This window comes from Cetorhinus maximus, chromosome 32 (assembly GCF_964194155.1).
Source record: "Cetorhinus maximus chromosome 32, sCetMax3.hap1.1, whole genome shotgun sequence".
NCBI classification, from domain to species: Eukaryota; Metazoa; Chordata; class Chondrichthyes; order Lamniformes; family Cetorhinidae; genus Cetorhinus; species Cetorhinus maximus.
Window position 1 is genome coordinate 5,811,447 of NC_135910.1, and position 23,687 is coordinate 5,835,133.

General features: G+C 48.2%; 1 protein-coding gene across 1 annotated transcript in view; it reads left to right on the top strand.

The window, feature by feature from the left end:
• The window catches only part of sptbn4b (spectrin, beta, non-erythrocytic 4b), a 320,876-nt gene that overhangs the window by 169,130 nt on the left and 128,059 nt on the right, over positions 1-23,687 (top strand). The window contains exons 15-17 of the mRNA XM_078533196.1: positions 4,455-5,211; positions 10,558-10,760; positions 12,545-12,635. Coding sequence (XP_078389322.1) covers positions 4,455-5,211; positions 10,558-10,760; positions 12,545-12,635 — 1,051 coding nt within the window. The remainder of the gene's footprint in view (positions 1-4,454; positions 5,212-10,557; positions 10,761-12,544; positions 12,636-23,687) is intronic.

Below are 23,687 nucleotides of genomic sequence, written 5' to 3' on the forward strand. Positions count from 1 at the left end.
AAAGCATATAGTATCTTAGACTTTATTAATAGGGGCGTGGAGTACAAGAGTAAGGAAGTCATGTTAAACTTGTTTAAGACACTAGTTAGGCCTCATCTGGAGTATTACATCCAATTCTGGGTGCCATACTTAAGGAAGGATGTGAAGGCATTAGAGAGAGTACAGAGGAGATTCACAAGAATGATTCCCGGGATGAAGGACTGTCTCTATGAGCATAGATTGGAGAGGCTGGGTCTGATTTCCTTGGAGAAAAGAAGGCTGAGAGGAGGCTTGATAGAGGTATTCAAGATCCTGAGGGTACGGACAGGGTAAATAGTGACAAACTTCCCACTCAAGAGTACATCAAGAACTAGAGCGCACAGATTCAAAATAAAGGGCAAAAGGAGTAGAAGTGATGTGAGGAAAAATATTTTTACCCAGAGAGTGGTTGGAGTCTGGAACGAAATTCCTGAAATGGTGGTGGAGGCAGGTTCGATCGAGGTATTCAAAAGGGAATTGAGTTGCTATCTGAAAAGAGAGAATGTGCAAGGTTACAGGGATAAGGGAGGGGAATGGGATTAGGTAGAATGCTCTTTCAGTGAGCCAGTGCAGACTTGATAGGCCGAATGGCATCCTATTGCATTGTAAAGATTCTGTGATTATACTGCATCTGCCATGTACTTTGCCCACTCACTCAACCTATTTAAATCACCTTGAAGCCTCTGAACGCCCTCCTCATTGCTCACATTACCACCACGTCATCGGCAAACTAGGAAATATTACATTTGGTTCCCTCATCCAAGTCATTGATATATATTGTGAATAGCTGGGGCCCAAGCACTGATCCCTGTGGTAGCCCACTAGTCACCGCCTGTCACTTCGAAAAAGACCCATTTATTTTACTCTGTGTCTCCTCTGCTAATCAATTCTCAATCCATGCCAATATATTACCCCCAATCCCGTGTGCTTTAATTTTACACACTAACCTCTTATGTGGGACTTCATCAATTTTTTTCTGAAAATCCAAATACACCACATCCACTGGTTCTCCCTTATCTATTCTGCTAGTTACATCCTCAAAAAACTCTAGTAGGTTTGTCAAACATGATTTCCCTTTCATAAATCCATGTTGGCTTTGTCTAATCCCCTTGATATTTTCTAAGTGTCCTGTTATCACATCCTTTATAATAGACTCCAGCATTTTCCCTACCACGGCCAAACAGCCTGTAAATCGCTGTTTTCTCCCTTTCTCCTTTTTTAAATAGTGGGCTTACATTTGCCACCCTCTAATTTGCTAGGACTGTTCCAGAATCTACAGAATTTTGGAAGATGACAACCAACACATGCACTGTTTCCATAGTCACCTCCTTTAGTACACTGGGATGTCGATTATCGGGCCCTGGGGATTTGTCGGCTTTCAGTCCCATTCATTTCTCCGGCACTATTGTTTTAGTAATACTAATTTCCTTCAATTTCTCCTTCTCACTAGACCCTTGGTTCCCTGGTATTTCTTGGAAATTATTTGTGTCTTCCTCTGTGAAGACAGAGCTATAGTAGTTGTTTAATTGCTCTGTCAATTCCTTGTTCTCTATTATAGATTCTCCCAATTTGGACTGTAAGGGACCTACATTTGTCTTCATGAATCTTTTTCTTTTAACATTCTTATAGAAGCTTTTACAGTCCGCTTTTATGTTTCTTGCAAGTTTATTTTCATCCCGTATTTTTCCCCTCTTAATCAATCTCTTGATCCTCCTTTGCTGAATTCTAAACTGCTCCCAATCCTCAGGCTTGCTACTTTTTCTTGTAGCTTTATATGACTACTCTTTGGATCTAATACTGTCCTTAATTTCTTTTGTCATCCATGGTTGGGCCATTTCCCTGTTGTGTTTTTGTATAACCGTTGCAATGCACACATTCCTTCCTTAAATATTAGCCATTGCCTATCTACCTGTCCTTTTAATGAAGTTCCCTAATCTATCTTAGCCAACTCACGCCTCATACCTTCGTAGTTTCCTTTGTTAAGGTTTAGGACCCTAGTTTCAGATCGGAAATCCTAATGAGGAATTCTATCATGTTATGGTCACTGTTCCCTAAAAGACCCTGTGCAACAAGATTATTGATTAACCCCTTCTCATTGCACAATACCAAACCTAGGATAGCCTGTTCCCTAGTTGGTTCCTCAATGTACTGATCTGAAAAACCATTTCGTACACACTCCAGGAATTCATCCGCCGCAGTATTATTGCTAATTTGATTTGCCCAGTCTATATGTAGATTAAAGTCACCCATGATTACTGTAGCACCCTTGTTACATGCATCTCCAATTTCCTGTTTAATACCATCCCTACCTTATCACTACTGTTTGGAGGCCTATAGACAACTCCCACTAATGTTTTCTGTCCCTTGTTGCTTCTTAGCTCCACCCAGACTGATTCTACATCTAGATTTTCTGATACCCTTTCTCACTGTCGCACTGATTTCATCTTTAACTAACAATGCCTCGCCACCTCCTTTTTCTTTTTACCTGTCTTTCCTAAATATCGAGTACCCTTGGATATTCAGTTCCCAGCCTTGGTCACCATGCTGTACACATGTCTCTGTAACCGTAATCATATCGTACCTGTTTACATTTATTTGCACTGTTAATTTGTCTACCTTTTGCAAATGCTCCATGCATTCAGATACAGAGCCTTTAGAATTGCCTTTTTTTTTACCATTTTTACACATTTTTTTTGTATTATGGCCCTATTTGCTGCTAGCCCTTATTTCCTCTGCTTTCCACTTTTGCTTTCTACGTTTCTGCCTTTCATTCCTATTTTTGTTTCCCTGTCTTGTGTCTTCCTGCTCAGGTTCCCATCTCCCTGCCACTCTAGTTTAAACCCTCCCCCCACAGCACTAGTGAATATCCCTGTGAGGATATTGGTCCTGGTCCTGCTCGGGTGCAACCCACCCAGCTTGTCCAGGTCCCATCTTCCTCAGAATCGGTCCCAATGCCTCAGGAATCTAAATCCCTCCCTCCTACACCATCTCTCCAGCCATGCATTCATCTGGTCTATTCTCCTATTCCTGATCTCGCTAGCACGTGGCACTGGGAGTAATCCTGAGATTACTACCTTTGAGGTCCTGCTTTTTAATTTATTTCCTAGCTCCCTATATTCTGCTTTCAGGGCCTCATCCCTCTTTTTACCAATTTCATTGGTACAGATATTGACCACGACCTTTGGCTGTTCACCCTCCCCCTTCAGAATGTCCTGTAGCTGTTCAGTGACATCCTTGACCCTGGCACCAGGGAGGCAACATACCATCCTGGTGGCACGTGTGCTGCCGCAGAAACATCTATCTGTTCCCCTTACGATAGAATCCCCTATCACTGTCGGTCTTTCACTCTTTTTCCTCCCCTTAGGAGCTGAGCCACTTGTGGTGCCACGGACTTGGCTCTTGCTGCATTCCCCTGAGAAACCATCTCCCCCAGCAGTATCCAAAATGGGAAATCTGTTAGAGAGGGAGATGGACCCAGGGGACTCCTGCACTATCTGCCTTGTGCTTTTACTCTGTCTGGCCGGTCACCCATTCCCTTTCTGCCTCTGCACTCCTTACCTGTGGTGTGACCACCTCACTGTACATGCTATCCACGAAGATGCTCCACAGTGACTCCAGCCGCAGCTCCAGCTCTGAAATGCGGATTTTGAGAAGCTGCAGCTGGAGACACTTCCTGCACACATGGTCGCCTGGGACACTGGAAGTGCCCCTGACTTCCCACATTGCAAAGGCGGAGCATCCCCCTTGGCCAAGCTACCCTGCCATGACATACCCTTAAATCACTCCCTTTACTTTTTCTTCCTCTAGCTTAGAGAATATTAAAGACAGAAGAAATATTTACCAGGTCCTACTTGCCAAGATCGCCGCTCTTCCTGCTGAGGAAAGGTAGAAAATGAAAGGACTCCTCCTTCCCTCTTCACCGAACTCCCTCTCTCTCCAAACCCAAACTGAAGCACTCTAATGCAGCCCAAAGCAGCACTCCAGTGCAGACAAGGCAGCACTGTAGATGGCTTGCTTTTATGCTGCCTGAATCTAGCTTCTGAAAACCTGTTAAAACTAATTAACTAACTGCAGCTGCACGCAGACCCTGTTTTAAAGCTGGACTAAAACTCACCTTCTTCCAACCCAAAGAGCAGCTTTTAGGTAGTTGCTAAATTAGAGAAAGATTAGACTTTGGATAGAAATTAATCCTTAAAAGTCCCTCTCTCATCAAACTCCAACTGAAGCAATCTAACGCTGACCAAAGCAGCACTCCAGTAGGATGGGCAAAACCAATGGGCAGCAACCCAACCGTGCGTGAAGCTTTGTACCGTTGGGTCCAGAGCCTGCTTGGGCCAGATGAACACAGTCCAGGTTCCATCCACTTTTGGGGCCATGATTCTCAATTGCTCAGCGAGGGGAATATTTAGTAAATGTTAATTATGTTCCTTCTGCAGGTGGGGCCAGATTGTGCACATGGTTGAAAGCAAGAAGGAGACCAATAATTCCCTGCTGTGTATTCAGAATTACTTGCTGGAGTGTAATGAGATCAAGTCTCAGATTGGTGAGAAGCGGAAAGCCATCGAGTCGACGCAGTATCTTGGCAATGACCTCGGCGGAGTGATTGCTCTCCAGAGAAGGCTGTCCACCATGGAGGGGGCGCTCGCCGTGATCGAGCCCAAGCTGATCGGCCTGCAGCTGGAGGCAGAGAGCTTGGCAGCTGCCCACCCAGGCCAGGCTATGGAAATCCTTATCCAGTTTGAGGAAATCAGTGAGGAGTGGGAGCAGTTGAAGCAAGCTTTGCAAGGCTGCGAGGACTCCCTGAGCGTCGCCAGCAAGCTGCAGCAGTTTATCCAGGATCTGGATAGCTTCCTGTCGTGGCTTGCCCAGACTCAGGCCGAGACCGTGTCCGAGGAACTGCCCAATACCCTGGGGGAGGCCGAGGCTCTCCTCAGGCACCATGAAGCGCTGAAAGAGGAAATTAGCCAACACGAAGAGGACTACCAGAAGATCCTGGCCGTGAACGAGCTGGTGTCGTTGGATGAGGCCGAACTTCCCCTCCTATCCATTCAGCAGTGGCTACAGAAGCTGCAGGTTGGCTGGACGAAGCTGCAGCAGATGTGGGAGTGCAGACAGCAGGTGCTGCTCCAGTCTCACATTTACCACCTCTTCCTACGAGACGTCAGGCAGGCTGCAGCCTTCCTCAACAGCCAGGTGAGTAGCCAGCCCTCCAGCCTGCTCTCTGCCCTGCTCTCCGTCCTGCCATCTGCCCTTCCCTTTGACCTGCCCTCTGACCTGCCCTCTGACCTGCCCTCCGTCCTTCCCTCCGTCCTGCCCCCCGTCCTGCTCTCCATCCTCCCTCCGTCCTGCTCTCCATCCTCCCTCTGTCCTGCTCTCCGTCCTCCCTCTGTCCTGCTCTCCATCCTCCCTCTGTCCTGCTCTCCATCCTCCCTCTGTCCTGCTCTCCATCCTCCCTCTGTCCTGCTCTCCATCCTCCCTCCGTCCTGCTCTCCACCCTCCCTCCGTCCTGCTCTCCATCCTCCCTCCATCCTTCTCTCCATCCTCCCTCTGTCCTTCTCTCCGACGGCCTGCTCTCCATCCTCCCTCTGTCCTTCTCTCCATCCTCCCTCCGTCCTTCTCTCCATCCTCCCTCTGTCCTTCTCTCCGTCCATCCTCTGTCCTTCTCTCCATCCTCCCTCTGTCCTGCTCTCCATCCTCTCTCTGTCCTGCTCTCCGTCCTCCCTCCGTCCTTCTCTCCATCCTCCCTCTGTCCTGCTCTCCATCCTCCCTCTGTCCTGCTCTCCATCCTCCCTCTGTCCTGCACTCCATCCTCCCTCTGTCCTGCTCTCCATCCTCCCTCTATCCTGCTCTCCGTCCTCCCTCCGTCCTTCTCTCCATCCTCCCTCTGTCCTGCTCTCCATCCTCCCTCTGTCCTGCTCTCCATCCTCCCTCTGTCCTTCTCTCCGTCCATCCTCTGTCCTTCTCTCCATCCTCCCTCTGTCCTGCTCTCCATCCTCCCTCCGTCCTGCTCTCCATCCTCCCTCCGTCCTTCTCTCCATCCTCCCTCTGTCCTTCTCTCCGTCCATCCTCTGTCCTTCTCTCCATCCTCCCTCTGTCCTGCTCTCCATCCTCCCTCTGTCCTGCTCTCCATCCTCTCTCTGTCCTGCTCTCCGTCCTCCCTCCGTCCTTCTCTCCATCCTCCCTCTGTCCTGCTCTCCATCCTCCATCTGTCCTGCTCTCCATCCTCCATCTGTCCTGCTCTCCGTCCTCCCTCCGTCCTTCTCTCCATCCTCCCTCCGTCCTTCTCTCCATCCTCCCTCTGTCCTGCTCTCCATCCTCCCTCTGTCCTTCTCTCCATCCTCCCTCCGTCCTGCTCTCCGTCCTGCTCTCCATCCTCCCTCTGTCCTTCTCTCCATCCTCCCTCCGTCCTGCTTTCCGTCCTGCTCTCCATCCTCCCTCTGTCCTTCTCTCCGTCCTCCCTCCATCCTGCTCTCCATCCTCCCTCCGTCCTGCTCTCCATCCTCCCTCTGTCCTGCTCTCCATCCTCCCTCCGTCCTGCTCTCCATCCTCCCTCTGTCCTTCTCTCCATCCTCCCTCCGTCCTGCTCTCCATCCTCCCTCTGTCCTGCTCTCCATCCTCCCTCCGTCCTGCTCTCCATCCTCCCTCCGTCCTGCTCTCCATCCTCCCTCTGTCCTGCTCTCCATCCTCCCTCCGTCCTGCTCTCCATCCTCCCTCCGTCCTGCTCTCCATCCTCCCTCCGTCCTGCTCTCCATCCTCCCTCCGTCCTGCTCTCCATCCTCCCTCCGTCCTGCTCTCCATCCTCCCTCCGTCCTGCTCTCCATCCTCCCTCCGTCCTGCTCTCCATCCTCCCTCCGTCCTGCTCTCCATCCTCCCTCTGTCCTGCTCTCCGTCCTCCCTCTGTCCTTCTCTCCGTCCTGCTCTCCATCCTCCCTCTGTCCTGCTCTCCATCCTCCCTCCGTCCTGCTCTCCATCCTCCCTCCGTCCTGCTCTCCATCCTCCCTCCGTCCTGCTCTCCATCCTCCCTCCGTCCTGCTCTCCATCCTCCCTCCGTCCTGCTCTCCATCCTCCCTCCGTCCTGCTCTCCATCCTCCCTCCGTCCTGCCCTCTGACCTGCTGTCCCTCGACACTCTGATCAGATTCCGATGCCAGCCAATAATAAGCTGTGCGTTGTAGTCCTCAAGCCTATTACACACGGGTCCCTAATTACACTTCGTACATCAGCACAGAATGTACCACTCCTGAAGGTCAGGCACCCCGCAGTGTAACGGTGGTGATGAATAGGACATCCCAGATTAGCACAGGGGTGAACAATCAGCACCCTAGCAGGAAATGTGATGTACAATGGGTTATCCCAGATTAAATCTGATGAACACTGAGTCACCCAGAGTGTGACGTGGCAGTTGAGTGAGTCTATCCCAAGCTTTCAGCATCTTGCCTGGGCGTCTGAAGATTGAAACTGTAGCTGAGAGCATGTGAGAACGTGCCTTAGAGGCGTCCTGTCTGACTGGGCCCCTATTTAGTTGACTTGTGAGGCATGTATACCTGCCCAGGGTCTGGACATTCACTCAAACAGTTTTCTATGAAATGAGTGATCTTCCAGTGCACTCCATTTGGGAGGTGAGGGGCGGGGGGGATTCCTGGAGAAGAGGTGTCCATTGCAGAAATGGCAGCAGGTGTCATGGGCCTCCCTGAAGGCCCTCGCTGATGTCACAACCCTGGTAACCATCACTGGATAATCCTGTGTCTTCCTGGGATGTCCTGGGCTTCTTCCCCTGGGATTATGGGAATGGTTGACTACAGGATTGGACAGCTCAGGTTTCTGGTTTCTGGTATCTAGGACCCACCAAAACCTGCCTTCAGCTGTACAAAGTGCACATGGGGTCAATATTCTCACTCACTCACTTTTCCAGAACTGCTTGATCCAATTCAGGGTGGTGGGGTGTCGGAGCCTATCCCGACAGGCAATGAGCACTAGGCAGGGCGGGGGTGAGGGGGTGTTATGGTGGGGGTGGTGGGGGTGGGGGAGTGCATGGACAATATTAATTACGACAATTAAAGCAAGTAAGGTCTGTCATTCCTACAATTCCCAAAGGGTTTCACAGCCAATTAAATATTTTTGCAGTGTAGTCATTGTTCCAATGGAGGAAAAACGCCGCTCCCAATTTGTAAGATCCCACAAACAGGCATGAGATGAATAAACTGATAACCTGTTCATACATTTCAGGGCTAATGAGACCTCTCCTCTGGAGACATGCCCTGTACCTGATGGAGGTTTCTGGCCCCAGCACTGGGGCACAGAGAGTCCTGAGCAATAATTCCCGGCATCTGCCTTTCTCAAGGGACTGAGCTACAGATATTACTACCTGCCCCTTCTGGCCTCTCATACCACCCCCATCCCAAGCTATGCCCCCCACTCACCCCTATGGCCCCCCATGCCAAGCTGCGGCACTTCCATGCCCATTCCCCCACCATACACTGTATGGAAACAATGAACACTATACTGACACTAGGATGTGTACAAAAAGCTTTTAAAAAAAGTCATTCATTGATAACTTTCCACTTATTAAAGCTTTTTTTTTACAACTGACCAATAAAAGTATCAATCATTCAGACCCTTTAAAGTATCAATAGCAGAAACTGCAAGCACTTGAAACCTGTTTATCTTGTGTAAATAAACATTGTGCAGTTGACAGGAGAGGTCAGAGAATGAGAGCTGTCAATCAAGCAGTGTTTTCCCTGGGGCTCAGGTGTTTTAGTACCCTAATGGATTTCTGGGCTCTCAGCCAAGAATACATAATGAGGCTTGCCTGAGAGCCTAGAATCCCATGAGCCTGCTGAAACACCTGAGCCCCAGGGAAAGCATTGCCTGGTTGGCAGCTCTGGCTCTCTGACCAATGCTGTTATTTTTCACAAGGTTTATTTACACAAAATGAAGAGATGACCAGGGTCTGTGGCAAGCAGAATGAAATCAATATACACGTAAAAACAATTTGTAGCGCACAGTGACTGTTCCAGAAATAGCCAAAACTGCTTATCTCTTAATCATTTCATTAATCCAGGTGGTGCTGTAAAGAATGGCTTCCCTTCTTTCACCACACTCTTGTAGAATCCCTAGCACCCATGATTCTCCAACAGGGGCCTACCCTGACTCTGGGCTCAATCATTCACAGTTTGCAGCTCTCCCCATGCAGTATCTTCACAAGGTACTTGGCTCATTAATTCTTCCACCTCATGTGTACCACCTTCTGAACTATAATGTACACTGCTGCTTCCACTCTCTCTCTTCAGCGTGATGATCACCTTCCGCTCACTGAGCTCAGTGCCACCTGTACAGCGTCCATGAGCTCAGTTATCACATTACCCACCGGCCTGGGGAATTTCCCCAGCTCCAAGACAGCCTGCTTCGTGGCCTGGGCTTTCCTGGTGAATGAACCAACCAAGCCTCGTGGCTACATAGGGATTCTGAGAACAGCATCTCTGGGAATGGCAGAAAGAGCTTCGGAAATATTGTCATTGCCCAGAACACGATATCAGTATCGAGTCTCAACGTCTGATATTGGGGTCGATATCGAGACTCATCGTCTGCTACTGGGGTCGGTATCAAGTCTCTCTGTCTGATAGTGGGGCCAGTATTGAGTTTCATTGTCTGATAGTGGGGTCGGTATCGAGTCTCACTGTCTGATAGTGGGGTCAGTATCGAGTCTCACTGTCTGATAGTGGGGTCAGTATCGAGTCTCACTGTCTGAAAGTGGGGTCAGTATCGAGTCTCACTGTCTGATATTGGGGTCAGTATCGAGTCTCACTGTCTGATAGTGGGGTCGGTATTGAGTCTCACTGTATGATGTCGGGGTTGGTATCGAGGCTTATCGTCTGATATTGGGGTCAGCATCGAGTCTCAGCGTCTGATACCATCCAGGACAAAGGAACTCACTTGATCCATTCACCACCTTAAACATTCACTCCCTCCACCACCGACGCACAGTGGCAGCAGTGTGTGTACCATCTACAAGATGCACTGCAGCAACTCACCAAGGCTCCAAATCCAAAGCACCTTCCAAATCTGTGAACTCTACCACCTAGAAGGACAAAGGCAGCAGACACATGGAAACACCACCACCTGCAAGTTCCCCTCCAAGCCACTCACCATCCTGACCTGGAAATATATCGGCCGTTCCTTCATTGGGTCAAAATCTTGGAACTGCCTTTCTAACAGCACTGTGGGTGTACGTACACCACACGGACTGCAGCGGTTCAAGAAGGCGGCTCACCACCGGCTTCTCAAGGGTAATTAGGGAAGGGCAATAAATGCAGGCCTAGCCAGCAATGTTCACATTGCGGGATAGAATAAAAAACAAGATGGACCGAGACCACGAAGGTTTCTCACAAAGCGATGTACCTAGGAACATGATGGTAACTGTTGAGATTCATTGCTCCTATTGGTGAAGCGGAGGTCTGATCCATCTCTGTTAACATGCGGGGATTGTGAATTCCCTTTTCTTTAGTGCCGTGATACTTTCTGATTGTTAATTCTGTTTGTAGGAGTCAGTGTTGGCCCAGCTCGAGCTACCCATGTCGCTGGAGGCAGCAGAAGCAGCAATCAAGAAGCACCGAGATTTCCTGCTGACGTTGGAAATAAACCTGCAGAAGATCAACACCGTGGTTGAGGCTGGTGGGCAGCTGGTGAAAGGTGGCAATATCTACCTGGAGAAGATCAGAGACCAAACCAAGTCCATCACCAGCAGGTACGGCAACATTCAACTCTTACGTCCTCATAATCGTAGAGCAAAGGCAACACCACCATCTGCAAGTTCCCCTCCAAGTCACTCACCATCCTGATTTGGAAATATATCTCCGTTCCTTCACTGTTACAGGATCAAAATCCTGGAATTCCCTTCCTAGCAGCACTGTGGGTGTGCCTACCCCACATGGACTGCAACGGTTCAAGAAGAGGGTTCATCACCACCTTCTCAAGGGCAGCTAGGGATGGGAAATAACTATGCTGGCCCAGCCAGCGACGCCCACATCCCATTAAAGAATGATTAAAAAAGGTGCCAATTAATGGTAAACTCTTATTGCAACATTTCTATTACTGTGTCTGTATAAATCTTAAAGCTTTCTGATTGAGCACTGGGTATTCAACTGTATGTTCACCAACACCTTCTAATACAAATCTACAGTAACATTTATCTGAAAACACCTCTATTGATCCAGATTAGCTTCTGTATAAAAAGATAAAAAGCAACAAAGTGAAGCAGAGAAAATAATGACAGGGAGTATGGGGAAAAATACTGCAAGAGATTTCAAAATTAACAGTAAGATATTTTTTAGTAATGTATTTAAAGGGACTGGTGAAGGGCAATGTAGGTCCATTAAGAAGAGATATGTGAGATTATACTGGGCAACAAGGAAATAAACAGGTTGGGATATTGCTGATGTGTTAGTTATAATTTTAGCAAAGTTCTCTAAGGCTCAGGAATGTGCCATTGGACTGCACATTTGCCAATGCCACACCAAGATTTCAGCAAGGAAGGAATGGGAAAGCAGGGAACTACAGATCTGGGCAGTTCCTGGAAATATTATCAGTGGCAGTGAAAACTGGGACAAGTATGAGTTGAGCATAGAGAGTTGGCATAGATTTGTACCGGGCGGGTCACGTCCTCTACCTTATGAGGAAAGGTTGGACAGGTTGGGCCTGTATGCATTGGAGTTTAGAAGAATGAAATGATCTGATTGAAATATACGAGATCCTGAGGCGACTTGACCAGAGTAGATGCTGAAAGGATGTTTCCCCTTGTGGGATAGACCAGAACTAGGGGACACAGTTTAAAAATAAGGGGTCTCCCATTTAAGATGGCGATGAGGAAATCTTTTTTTCTCTCTGAGGGTCGTGAGTCTGTGGAACTCTCCTCCCCAGAGAGCGGTAGAGGCAGGGTCATTGAATATTTTTAAGGCAGAGGTAGATGGATTCTTGACTAACAAGCAAGGGTTATCGGGGGTAGGTAGGAGAGTCGCACTGAGGCTACAATCAGATCAGGCATGATCTTATTGAATGGCAGAGCAGGCTTGAGGGGCTGAATGGCCCACTCCTGCTCCTAATGTTTGTATTTTGAGGAGGTCACTAGCATGGTGAACAGGGTAGTGTGTTTTCTACATGGGACTTCCAGAAGGCATTGGATAAGGTTCTGCGTAAGAAATTAGCAAAAGTGGAAATGCATGGAATTGGAGGCAACCTTGTGACATGGTAATCATTTGGAGGATAGGAGACAGAGATTGGAGAGAAAGGGTGCATACACTGAATGCCAGGATGTGACAAGTGGCATTCACCAGGGATCTGTACTGGGACCTCAGCTTTTCACCACACTTATCAATAACTTGGATGAAGATTCACCAGAGTGATACCAGGGCTTAAATACAGGGATTATGTAGATTGTTGCTATCGCTGGATTCTGCGCTGATTTATGTTGATGATTTTGAAGATTGCCTTTTCCCAGAACAGGACCTGACCATTTTCCATCTCGTTTTTCAGGAGCCAACATAATTACAAGCTGGCTCACGATTGGTTGGTGCGTTTGAGTGACCAATGGGAGCTGCAGCGGTTCCACCAGAGCTGTCAGGAGGTGGGTGCTGGAACATTCTGGGGGGAGGGGTGGGGGGTTGTGGCCAGAGCATGTCCAAAGGGGGAGATGGTGGCGAAGTTGGTCATGTCACTGGACTAGCAATCCAGAGGCCCAGGCCCACGGCAGCTGGTGGAATTTAAATTCAATTAATAAATCTGGATTATAAAACTAGCCTCAGTAGTGGTGACCATGAAAGTAGCATCGATTGTCGTGAAAACCCATCCGGTTCACTAATGTCCTTTAGGGAAGGAAATCTGCCGTACTTACTCGGTCTGGTCTGCATGTGACTCCAGACCCACAACAATGTGGTTGACTCTCAACTGCCCTCCGCAATGGCCTAGCCAGCCACTCAGTTCAAGGGCAATTAGGGATGTTGGCATTGCCAGTGATGCCCGCGTCCCATGAAAGAATAAAGAGAAGAGAGGGTGGTGCAGGGGGAGGAGTTGAATTATTGAACATGAAACAAATCTGCTCAAATACTTATGATGTGGGCGTCGTTACAATGGAAGGTTGGAGAAGCAGATTTTAGGGGCCGTTCAACTACTTCCCTTTTGTTCTTCAGTAACTCTACGGAGTTGGAATATTTTTTATTTCTTTACGCAGATGTGCGATGTAGGAGAAGCTGTAACTGAACCCAACAATGCATTAATAAACTGCAACCGATGGTGGGATTTTCATTCAGCTGGGTACAAGGAGAAATGGGGGCGTGTGTGAAATTCGCTCCAGCCATTCCAGTGACCGTAGTCCTCTTTGTGTTGTACACCCACCTCCCCCCGCCACCCCCCCACCCCTTGCCAGGTAATCCAACGACCAACTTCCCTCCGGGGGCAGGGTACATTATCCATCTTGGGTATAATTCTGGCTCTAACCCACATTCCATACTCCATTGTATCCATTATTCTATTCTTAAACCAACCAAACTCCTCAAATAAATTCCAGCCTGTAACTCACACCCAGGTATCCGCTATTCTGTATATAAACTGCTCTATTTCCTATTCTAGCCTGTAACTCACTGGTGCGTACCTGTTATTCTGTCCATACAGTCACCAATTCCATTCATTATATTGCAGCTTGTGACTCACTCCCGGTATTCGTTATTCTACATATAATCCACCCCTGAATCAGATCCCCGCTTGTAGCTTATTTAAGGAGTATTTCTAATTCTACATATAAATCCCCTGACACCCTCTATTTGACTCCAGTCTGTATCTCACTCCCGGATATCCATTTTTTCAGCATAAACCCCACCAATCCTTTAATCAGATTCCAGCCACTTCACTCATGGTTATCTGTTATTCTATTCATAAATCACTTGAACCCCTTGGTCAAATTGCAGCATGTAAGTAACTCTCAAGCATTTGCTATTCTCTATATAGATCTCTCTGAACTCCTCAATTAGATTCCAGCCTGTAACTCATTCCCAGCTCCCCATTATTCTATATAGAAACCACACAAACCCCCTGATGAGATTCCAAGTAATTAATGGCCAGTGTCAATTCTATATGTAAACGCACCAAATTCCTTGATTAATTTCCAGCCCTTATTAACAGGAACCTGATATTCCGTATTTAAACCCACTAACTCTCAGCTAATTGTTATACAAAACCACCAAAGGCTCTCCAACTATTTGTTATTCCATGATTACCACCCCAAACTCCTCAATTAGATTCCAGATTATAACTCACTCCTGGGTACCTATTAGTTTTATTGGAATCTGACCCAGGGACCTTAAACTAAGAAATGGGGGTGAGGGGTCAGGTGCTAAAGGCCGAATAAATACTAATTCCAAAACAAATGAAAAATAAGAGAATAGCATAACAGTCAGAAATTGTGTTTCAACAGCTGCATGTGAAGGGAAAACTAAAAGATATAGTTACATTGAGTGCGAGAAATAAGAAGCGTGAGCACGACATTAGAGCAGAAGGAAAGGTTAGAATGTGTGGTCCAAATAAGTGTTCTTTTACACAATCACACAGGGTATATGGAACAAATTGAATCAATTGCAGGTGCAAATTCAACTTGGCGGGTACAACATGATAGCCGTTACTGAGACATAGCTGCAAGATGGTCAGGATGATGAACTGAATATAGCAGATAATAAGGTCTATAGGAAGGATACAGAACCCTGTAGAGGGAAGGACTGAAATGATTGATTAAGGATAAAATGATTGGAGTATTTCTGAAAAAGGAGACATGCTGTCAAAGCTTCTCGTCTTGCACTCATCAGGACAGATGCAAGAGTGCCAAATTTCAATGGGAGCAACAACTTATACTGCGTGAGAAAAAGTTGCTGAATTGTTGGCAAGTTGACTCTGCCTGGCCAAGGTGTTGCCACGGGAGAATGCACCAGGGAGCTATTGTCTCCCACTTTTTTGTTTAAATGAAAAATTGGCACAACGCCTGGACATATTCCTTTTGCCTGCAGAGGACAAGACCCTGCGCGTGAATATATGTAGCTTCTAGCAAGTGTAAGTGAGCCACACTGTGAGCCCGACTGATAATCTTAAATTGGTTGTTAGTATAATTCTTAACACACTCGGGATTGTTCAGCAAGTGCTGTCCAATCGTGGGATCACATCTAATGTTAAACATTATATTCTGAGTTTTGCAAGCATGGGCTGGTTGAGTGCGGTCAGCACTCTGCCTATAGTGAACAGCCAAAGGGATGTGCCGTTTGATACGATCCAGCAGTTGTTGAGACGTACGGCCTACGTACCTGACATCACACCATCGCTGGTCAATATGTTTGTTGGGATTCCTACAGCTCCACACACTTTAAGGTTGGCCTTATCGGTAATCTCGTAAATAAGGCCTGAGCCATTTGCTCACTGTACGAAGTAGGGCACATAAACCCACTATCCCGGGGGATAATGGATACCTTGATCAGACCATTGCTCGCTGTGTATCATGGATATTCACGAATGAGCTTAAGGCCACCACTTTTCGGACCTGAAAAGTGCCCAATCTATGTCAAATTGCCCTGGAAGGGTAAGGTATCTCAAATATTTGAGCAACAGGTGAAGCTAGCAGTTTGACGCTGCTACTGTGCAGTAACAACATGAGTAGTACCCTCCGCTAACTGGATGCTGCCATCAAAGCAAAAAGGCATTCTGCTTACCACACAAATGAATAATGCAGGATAATTTCAGTGCCAGTGTAATAACAGGTACATAGGCCGTACTGGTGGATCGTATCAAACATCACATCCTTTCGGCTCTTCACAGTAGGCAGTGCGCTGATTGCACTCAACCAGCCCATGCTTGCTAAGCACTGAACATAATGTCTAACATCAGACGTGATTCCATGATTGGACAGCACTTGCTGAACAATCCCGAGTGTGCTAAGAATTACACCAACAACCAATTTAAGATTATCAGTCGGGCTCACAATGTGGCTCACTTGCGCTTGCTAGAAGCTACATGTATTCATACACAGGGACTTGGTCTCTGCAGGCAAAAGGAATATGCCCAGAAATTGCACAGTTTTTGAATTGAACAAAAGCATGGGGGCAATAGCTCCTTGCCGAATTCGCCATGGCAAAGTCTCGACTAATCAGAGTCGACTTGCCAACAAATCAGCACCTTTTCTCATGCGGTGTTAATGGTTATTCCCTTTGAAATTTGGAATTCTTGCACCTGTCCTGATGAGTGCAAGACAAAAAGCTTCAACACATGTCTGTTTTATTGGCAATACTAGAGTTCTGTACTACCAAGTGACTTTAAATTACTTCAATGACAAGAGATGATATAACAAGAGGTAAGCAGGCAGTGAAGACTTTATGGGTAGAATTAAAGACATTGAAAAAAAATTACAAAGAGATAGTGATTGGTTAAATGAATGGGCAAAACTGTGGCAAATGTATTTCAATGTAGGCAAATGTGAGCTAATCCACATTGATAGAACAAGGTACCTTCTAAGTGTTGAAAAGCTAGGAATAATAAAAGTCCAAAGATGCTTGTGGTGGGGAGGTCCATGTACGTAGGTCATAAAATCTCATGAACAAGTACAGAAAATAATCAAAAAATGCTGGCTTTCATATCTAGAAAACTAGACTACAAGGGGCTAGGAGTCGTGCTACAGGTATACAAAGATTTAGTCAGACCACACCTTGGGTACTCTGTTCAGCTCCACGAACACACTTTAGAACCATAGAACACTACAGCACAGAAAAACAGGCCATTCGGCCCTTCTAGTCTGCGCCGAAATATTATTCCGCTAGTCCCATTGACCTGCACCTAGTCCATAACCCTCCAGACCTCTCCCATCCATGTATCTATCTAATTTATTCTTAAAACTTAAGAGTGAACCCGCATTTACCACGTCAGATGGTAGCTCGTTCCACACTCTCACCACTCTCTGAGTGAAGAAGTTGTCCCTAATGTTCCCCCTAAACATTTCCCCTTTCACCCTAAAGCCATGTCCTCTTGTGTTTATCTCTCCTAATCTAAGTGGAAAGAGCCTACTCGCATTTACTCTGTCTATACCCCTCATAATTTTGTAAACTTCTATCAAATCTCCCCTCATTCTTCTACGCTCCAAGGAATAAAGTCCTAACCTGTTTAATCTTTCCCTGTAACTCAACTCCTTAAGACCCGGCAACATCCTAGTTTCAGAAGGATATATTGGCCTGGGAGAGCATGTGGTGTAGATTTGCCAGAACGATAGCTGGATTAAGGGATGGTTTGATTGAAGTTTTCAAGATATTAAGGGGGTGCTGATGGGGCAGAGAGAAACTATTTCTGAAATAAGATAAGAAAATGCTGGAAAAACTTAGCAGGCCTGACAGCATCTGTGGAGAGAGAAACAGGGTTAACGTTTGTGGTCCGTATGACTCTTCCTCAACAACTACTTCTGTTGCTTGGGGAGTCGAGGACCAGGGGACATAGGCTGGAACCTTGTGGAGGTGACAGGGGTCTTGTCTGGAGAGCTGGTGAGAGCCCCCCCGTCCTCTCTTTCAGGCAAGGCCCACCCCTTTTTTTTTTCACATGCACTTGGTGGGCCAGTGGCGAGTCTTCCCCCGACATCAAAGACCCCAGGGGCGGAAATCCTCCCCCCCCACAGTGAGAGCTGCTGGCCAAGTTGGCGACTGCTGCCGATATGACACCCGTCCGGGGCCGAGGATCATCGCTGGATCCCAGACCAGGACTGAGTGATGGCCGGAGGGGGCAAGGGTAGGGGGCTGGCTCTCAGCGCCCACCTCCCCCACCCACCCCGTCAACTCCATTCTCAATGCTGCGTCTCTAGATCAAGCACTGAGTGCCTTTGAACGCGGGACCCCCACCCCACCCACCCCCCCCGCCAGGAGCCAGCAAGCAACCCCAACAGAATTTGCTTGTCCTGCTCCCTGCATTGGCAAACCGCCCTCCTGCCAGCGGGTTAACATGATCAGTGATGGGGATGAGGCCCTTAATGGGCATTAATTGCCCACTTTAAGCGCTTCAGTCGTCGGGCAGGGTGTCACGGACTTAGGGTGGAGTCAGGAAGGTGACAGGGCACCCCCGCCCCACCCTCTTCCTGCCCGATTGAACGCCCACCCAGCACCAAACCTGCCGCGGGGAGGCCGTGAGATTCTGCCCCTGGTCCTAAGATTGGAGCCGGACCTTCGATGAAGTTAGGAAACACCTCAACATACAAAACGCTGTAGAAATTTGGAGTTCTGTTCCGCAGACAGTAGTTGATGCTGGGTCAATTGTTCATGTTAAACCTGAGATAAATTGATGGCTTTCAGTTTGGAAGCACTGTGTACAGTTTTGGTCCCCTTATCTAAGGAAGGGTTTACTTGCCATAGAGGGAGTGCAACGGAGGTTTACCAGACTAATCCTTGGATTGGCGGGATTGTTTTATGAAGAGAGATTGAGGAGACTGGGTCTGTATCCCCTAGAGTTTCGGAGAATGAGGGGTGACTTCATTGCAACTTGGAACATTCTTACAGGGCATGACAGAGTGAATGTAGATAGGATGTTCCCCCTGGCTGGTGAGTCTAGAACCAGGGGACATAATCTCAGAATAAGGGGTAGGCCATTTAAGACTGAGATGAGGGGGAATTTCTTCACTCAGGGGGTGGTGAATCTTTGGAATTCTCTACCCCAGAGGGTTGTGGAAGCTCAGTCATTGAGTATGTTCAAGACAAAGATTGAAAGATTTCTGGATACTAATGACATCAAGGGATACAGAGATAGTGCGGGCAAGTGGTATTGAGGTAGATGATCAGCCATGTTGATTGAATAGCAGAACAGGCTTGATGGGCTGAATGACCTCCTCCTGTTCCTATTTCATATTTCAGTTAACCAAAATATTAAGGGGTATGAAACAATGGTGAGCGTATGGAGTCAGATGACAGATCAGCCACGATCTCACGGAACAGTGGAATAGGCTTATAGGGTTAAATGACCTATTTCTACTCCTATGTTCCTATGTTATTCTATCTATAAACCCCACTAACAACTCTATTAGCGTTCACAGGTTTCTTGTATTCTATATCTAAATCCCCTAAAACCCTCGACTAAATTGCAGCATATAACTCATTCCTTGGTACCTGTTATCCTATGCATTACCTCCTGAAACCCTCAATTAGATTCTACCCTGTATTCATTCCCGAGTACATTTTATTCTATATATAAATCCCACTCAACTCATGAATAGTTTCCAGCCTGCAAGCCACTTGTGGATATCCGTTATTTTGTTTGTAAACTACCTGAGTTCTTTGATTCGTTTCCAGCCAGGAACCCTCTGTCTGGCATCTATTATTTTGTATATAAATCTCTCAAACTCCTCAATTAGATTCCAGTCAGTAACTCTTTCATGAGATTTTATTTCCTATCTATGACCCTCGATTAGATTTCAGTCTGAAACTCACTCTCAAGACTCCCATCATTCTATATAAACCTTGATGAGATTCTAGACTAATTAATTACTGATACCTCACTGAAAGGAGTGTTTGAGGGAGATGGGAATCTGTTCTATTAATATTCCCCACCAACTGCCCAATTCGATTTCAGCCTGTAACTCATTCATGGACATCTATTATTTCATTCACAAGCCCCTCGATTAGATTGTAGCCTGTAATCCACTCGGGGGAATTTTTCATTCCATATATAAATTTCCAAAACCCTAGATTAGGTCCCTACTTGTAATTCATTCATGGGTTTCTGTTATTCTGTATATCAATCCCACCCCCCATCCCAAATCCCTAGATTAGATCCCAACCTGTAATTCATTAATGGGTTTCTGTTATTCTGTATATCAATCCCACCCCCCATCCCAAATCCCTAGATTAGATCCCAACCTGTAATTCATTCATGGGTTTCTGTTATTCTGTATATCAATCCCACCCCCCATCCCAAATCCCTAGATTAGATCCCTACCTATAACTTAACCCCAGCTCTCTGTTACTTAGTAGGTACCTATTTTGAGTGCTGTACATCCTGTTCTTTGCCTGTTCTGCCCTACCTCTGACTTGCAACATTGCCAGCAGAGCTTGGCCTGTCATACCGCTGTCTGTTGTTAGGACTGACGATGGCTGCCAGGATTGTGTTCAGTGTTTGCCAGGATGGTTTGCCGAGAAGTGTTGTGTGGCTGCCAGGCTGTGCTCGGCGGTTGCCGGAAAATTTGCCGAGATGTGTTCGGTAGCTGCTGAGTCAGCCCCGTGGTCACTGGGATACTTATCGGAATGTGTTCAGTGATTGCCGGGATATGCACAGCAGTTGCTGGGAGGTGTTTAGCAGTTGCTGAGTTAGGGACTTAGGAACATAGGAGCAGGGAGGAGGCCATTCAGCCCATCGAGCCTGTTCCATCATTCATCATGCCCCCTAGCCTTGGGCAGAAGTTTTAGGTTGACGGGCGGTGCGGGACCGCTGACTGCGATTGGCCCCCCGACCCCGATTTCGTGGCTGGCCGGCCAATAAAAATTGCCGGGGTGGGAGCGGGAGGAGGACGGGCGCTGATGTGGGCGCGGGCGAGAGCTGAATGAAAGTTCCCCGAAGGCAGAGAGCTGCCTCAGGGAGCTGAAGACTTGGAAACAATTAAATGAAGTTTTTAAAATCAGAGAAAAAAAAATGTCCAAGCATCCCAAACGGTCACCAGAACAAAGACGTGAGAAAAATGCTGTCCATAGATTTTTTTTAAAAAAAATTTAATAACGGAAACCTCATCCCGCCCTTGGATGAGGTTTCATGAAGAATGCAAAGGCCGCTTGACCGATTCGCTCGTCCGCCAACCCAACTGGCTGGGTGAAAAATCGGAGACAATTGCAGCTTTAATGACACTAACTGGCCTCTTCATTGTCGGCGGGCGCGCTTCTGACTTTTGCTTGTGCCCGTCGACCGAAATATCGCGTGGGCGCGGGATGGCGTTGGGGCTCTCACTGGGCGATTTCGCCTCCGATCGGGCCGGGCCGGGCGCCTGCCCGCACGGCGAGCTACCGATTCTGCCCCGAGTCTCCCCATCCGGCGGAAATGGTTTCTCTCTATCTAACCCTACCCTGTTACCCTTAATATCGTGAAACCTTCAATCCAGTCACCGCTTAGTCTTCTAAATTCCTGCCCTAGTTTGTGTTACCCCCTCCTTGAAATTTAACCCTTGGAGTTCAGGGATAATCCTGGTAAATCTACACCGCGCTCACAGTAACTCCAGGGCTCTGTATAGCTGAAGCCTGACTTCACCCTCCTTGTATTGTAGTGCTCGAAATATAAAGGCCAGCATTTCATTAGCATTTCTGATTACTTACACGTCTGTTCATGACATTTTAATGACCTAAGTGCCCATACCTAGATGGTCATGGGAATGTGTACAGTGGTCACTGGGATGTATTCAGAGGTTGTTTGGATATGTACGGTGCTGCCGCAAGATGTTCTGTGGTTGCCGGGATGTGTTTGGTGGTTGTCGGGATGTGTTTGGTGGTTGTCGGGATGTGTTCAGTGGTTGTCGGGGTGTGTTCAGTGGTTGCCAGGTTGGTTGCCAGGGTGTGTTCAGTGGTTGCCGGGTTGGTTGCCAGGATGTGTTCAGTGGTTGCCAGGTTGGTCGCCGGGATGTGTTCAGTGGTTGCTGGGTTGGTTGTCGGGATGTGTTCAGTGGTTGCCAGGTTGGTTGCCAGGGTGTGTTCAGTGGTTGCCGGGTTGGTTGTTGGGATGTGTTCAGTGGTTGCCAGGTTGGTTGTCGGGATGTGTTCAGTGGTTGCCAGGTTGGTTGCCAGGGTGTGTTCAGTGGTTGCCAGGTTGGTTGTCGGGATGTGTTCAGTGGTTGCCAGGTTGGTTGCCAGGGTGTGTTCAGTGGTTGCCGGGTTGGTTGTTGGGATGTGTTCAGTGGTTGCCGGGTTGGTTGCTGGGATGTGTTCAGTAGTTGCCGGGTTGGTTGTCGGGGTGTGTTCAGTGGTTGCCGGGTTGGTTGTCGGGGTGTGTTCAGTGGTTGCCGGGTTGATTGTCGGGATGTGTTCAGTGGTTGCCGGGTTGGTTGTCGGGATGTGTTCAGTGGTTGCCGGGCTGGTTGTCGGGATGTGTTCAGTGGTTGCCGGGTTGGTTGTTGGGATGTGTTCAGTGGTTGCCGGGTTGGTTGCCGGGATGTGTTCAGCAGTTGCCGGGTTGGTTGCCGGGATGTGTTCAGTGGTTGACGGGTTGGTTGTCGGGGTGTGTTCAGTGGTTGCCAGGTTGGTTGCCAGGGTGTGTTCAGTGGTTGCCGGGTTGGTTGTTGGGATGTGTTCAGTGGTTGCTGGGTTGGTTGTCGGGATGTGTTCAGTGGTTGCCAGGTTGGTTGCCAGGGTGTGTTCAGTGGTTGCCGGGTTGGTTGTTGGGATGTGTTCAGTGGTTGCCAGGTTGGTTGTCGGGATGTGTTCAGTGGTTGCCAGGTTGGTTGCCAGGGTGTGTTCAGTGGTTGCCGGGTTGGTTGTTGGGATGTGTTCAGTGGTTCCCGGGTTGGTTGTTGGGATGTGTTCAGTGGTTGCTGGGTTGGTTGTCGGGATGTGTTCAGTGGTTGCCAGGTTGGTTGCCAGGGTGTGTTCAGTGGTTGCCAGGTTGGTTGTCGGGATGTGTTCAGTGGTTGCCAGGTTGGTTGCCAGGGTGTGTTCAGTGGTTGCCGGGTTGGTTGTTGGGATGTGTTCAGTGGTTGCCGGGTTGGTTGCTGGGATGTGTTCAGTAGTTGCCGGGTTGGTTGTCGGGGTGTGTTCAGTGGTTGCCGGGTTGGTTGCCGGGATGTGTTCAGCAGTTGCCGGGTTGGTTGCCGGGATGTGTTCAGTGGTTGTCGGGATGTGTTCAGTGGTTGTCGGGATGTGTTCAGTGGTTGTCGGGATGTGTTCAGTGGTTGTCGGGATGTGTTCAGTGGTTGACGGGATGTGTTCAGTGGTTGACGGGATGTGTTCAGTGGTTGCCGGGATGTGTTCAGTGGTTGCCGGGATGTGTTCAGTGGTTGTCGGGATGTGTTCAGTGGTTGTCGGGATGTGTTCAGTGGTTGCCAGGTTGGTTGCCGGGATGTGTTCAGTCGTTTCGGGATGTGTTCAGTCGTTGTCGGGATGTGTTCAGTCGTTGTCGGGATGTGTTCAGTGGTTGCCAGGTTGGTTGTTGGGATGTGTTCAGTGGTTGCCAGGTTGGTTGTCGGGATGTGTTCAGTGGTTGCCGGGATGTGTTCAGTGGTTGTCGGGATGTGTTCAGTGGTTGCCAGGTTGGTTGTTGGGATGTGTTCAGTGGTTGCCAGGTTGGTTGTCGGGAAGTGTTCAGTGGTTGCCGAGTTGGTTACCGGGATGTGTTCAGTGGTTGCCGGGTTGGTTGTCGGGGTGTGTTCAGTGGTTGCCGGGTTGGTTGTCGGGGTGTGTTCAGTGGTTGCCGGGTTGGTTGTCAGGATGTGTTCAGTGGTTGCCGGGTTGGTTGTCGGGGTGTGTTCAGTGGTTGCCGGGTTGGTTGTCGGGGTGTGTTCAGTGGTTGCCGGGTTGGTTGTCGGGATGTGTTCACTAGTTGCTGGGTTGGTTGTCGGGGTGTGTTCAGTGGTTGCCGGGTTGGTTGTCGGGGTGTGTTCAGTGGTTGCCGGGTTGGTTGTCGGGGTGTGTTCAGTGGTTGCCGGGTTGGTTGT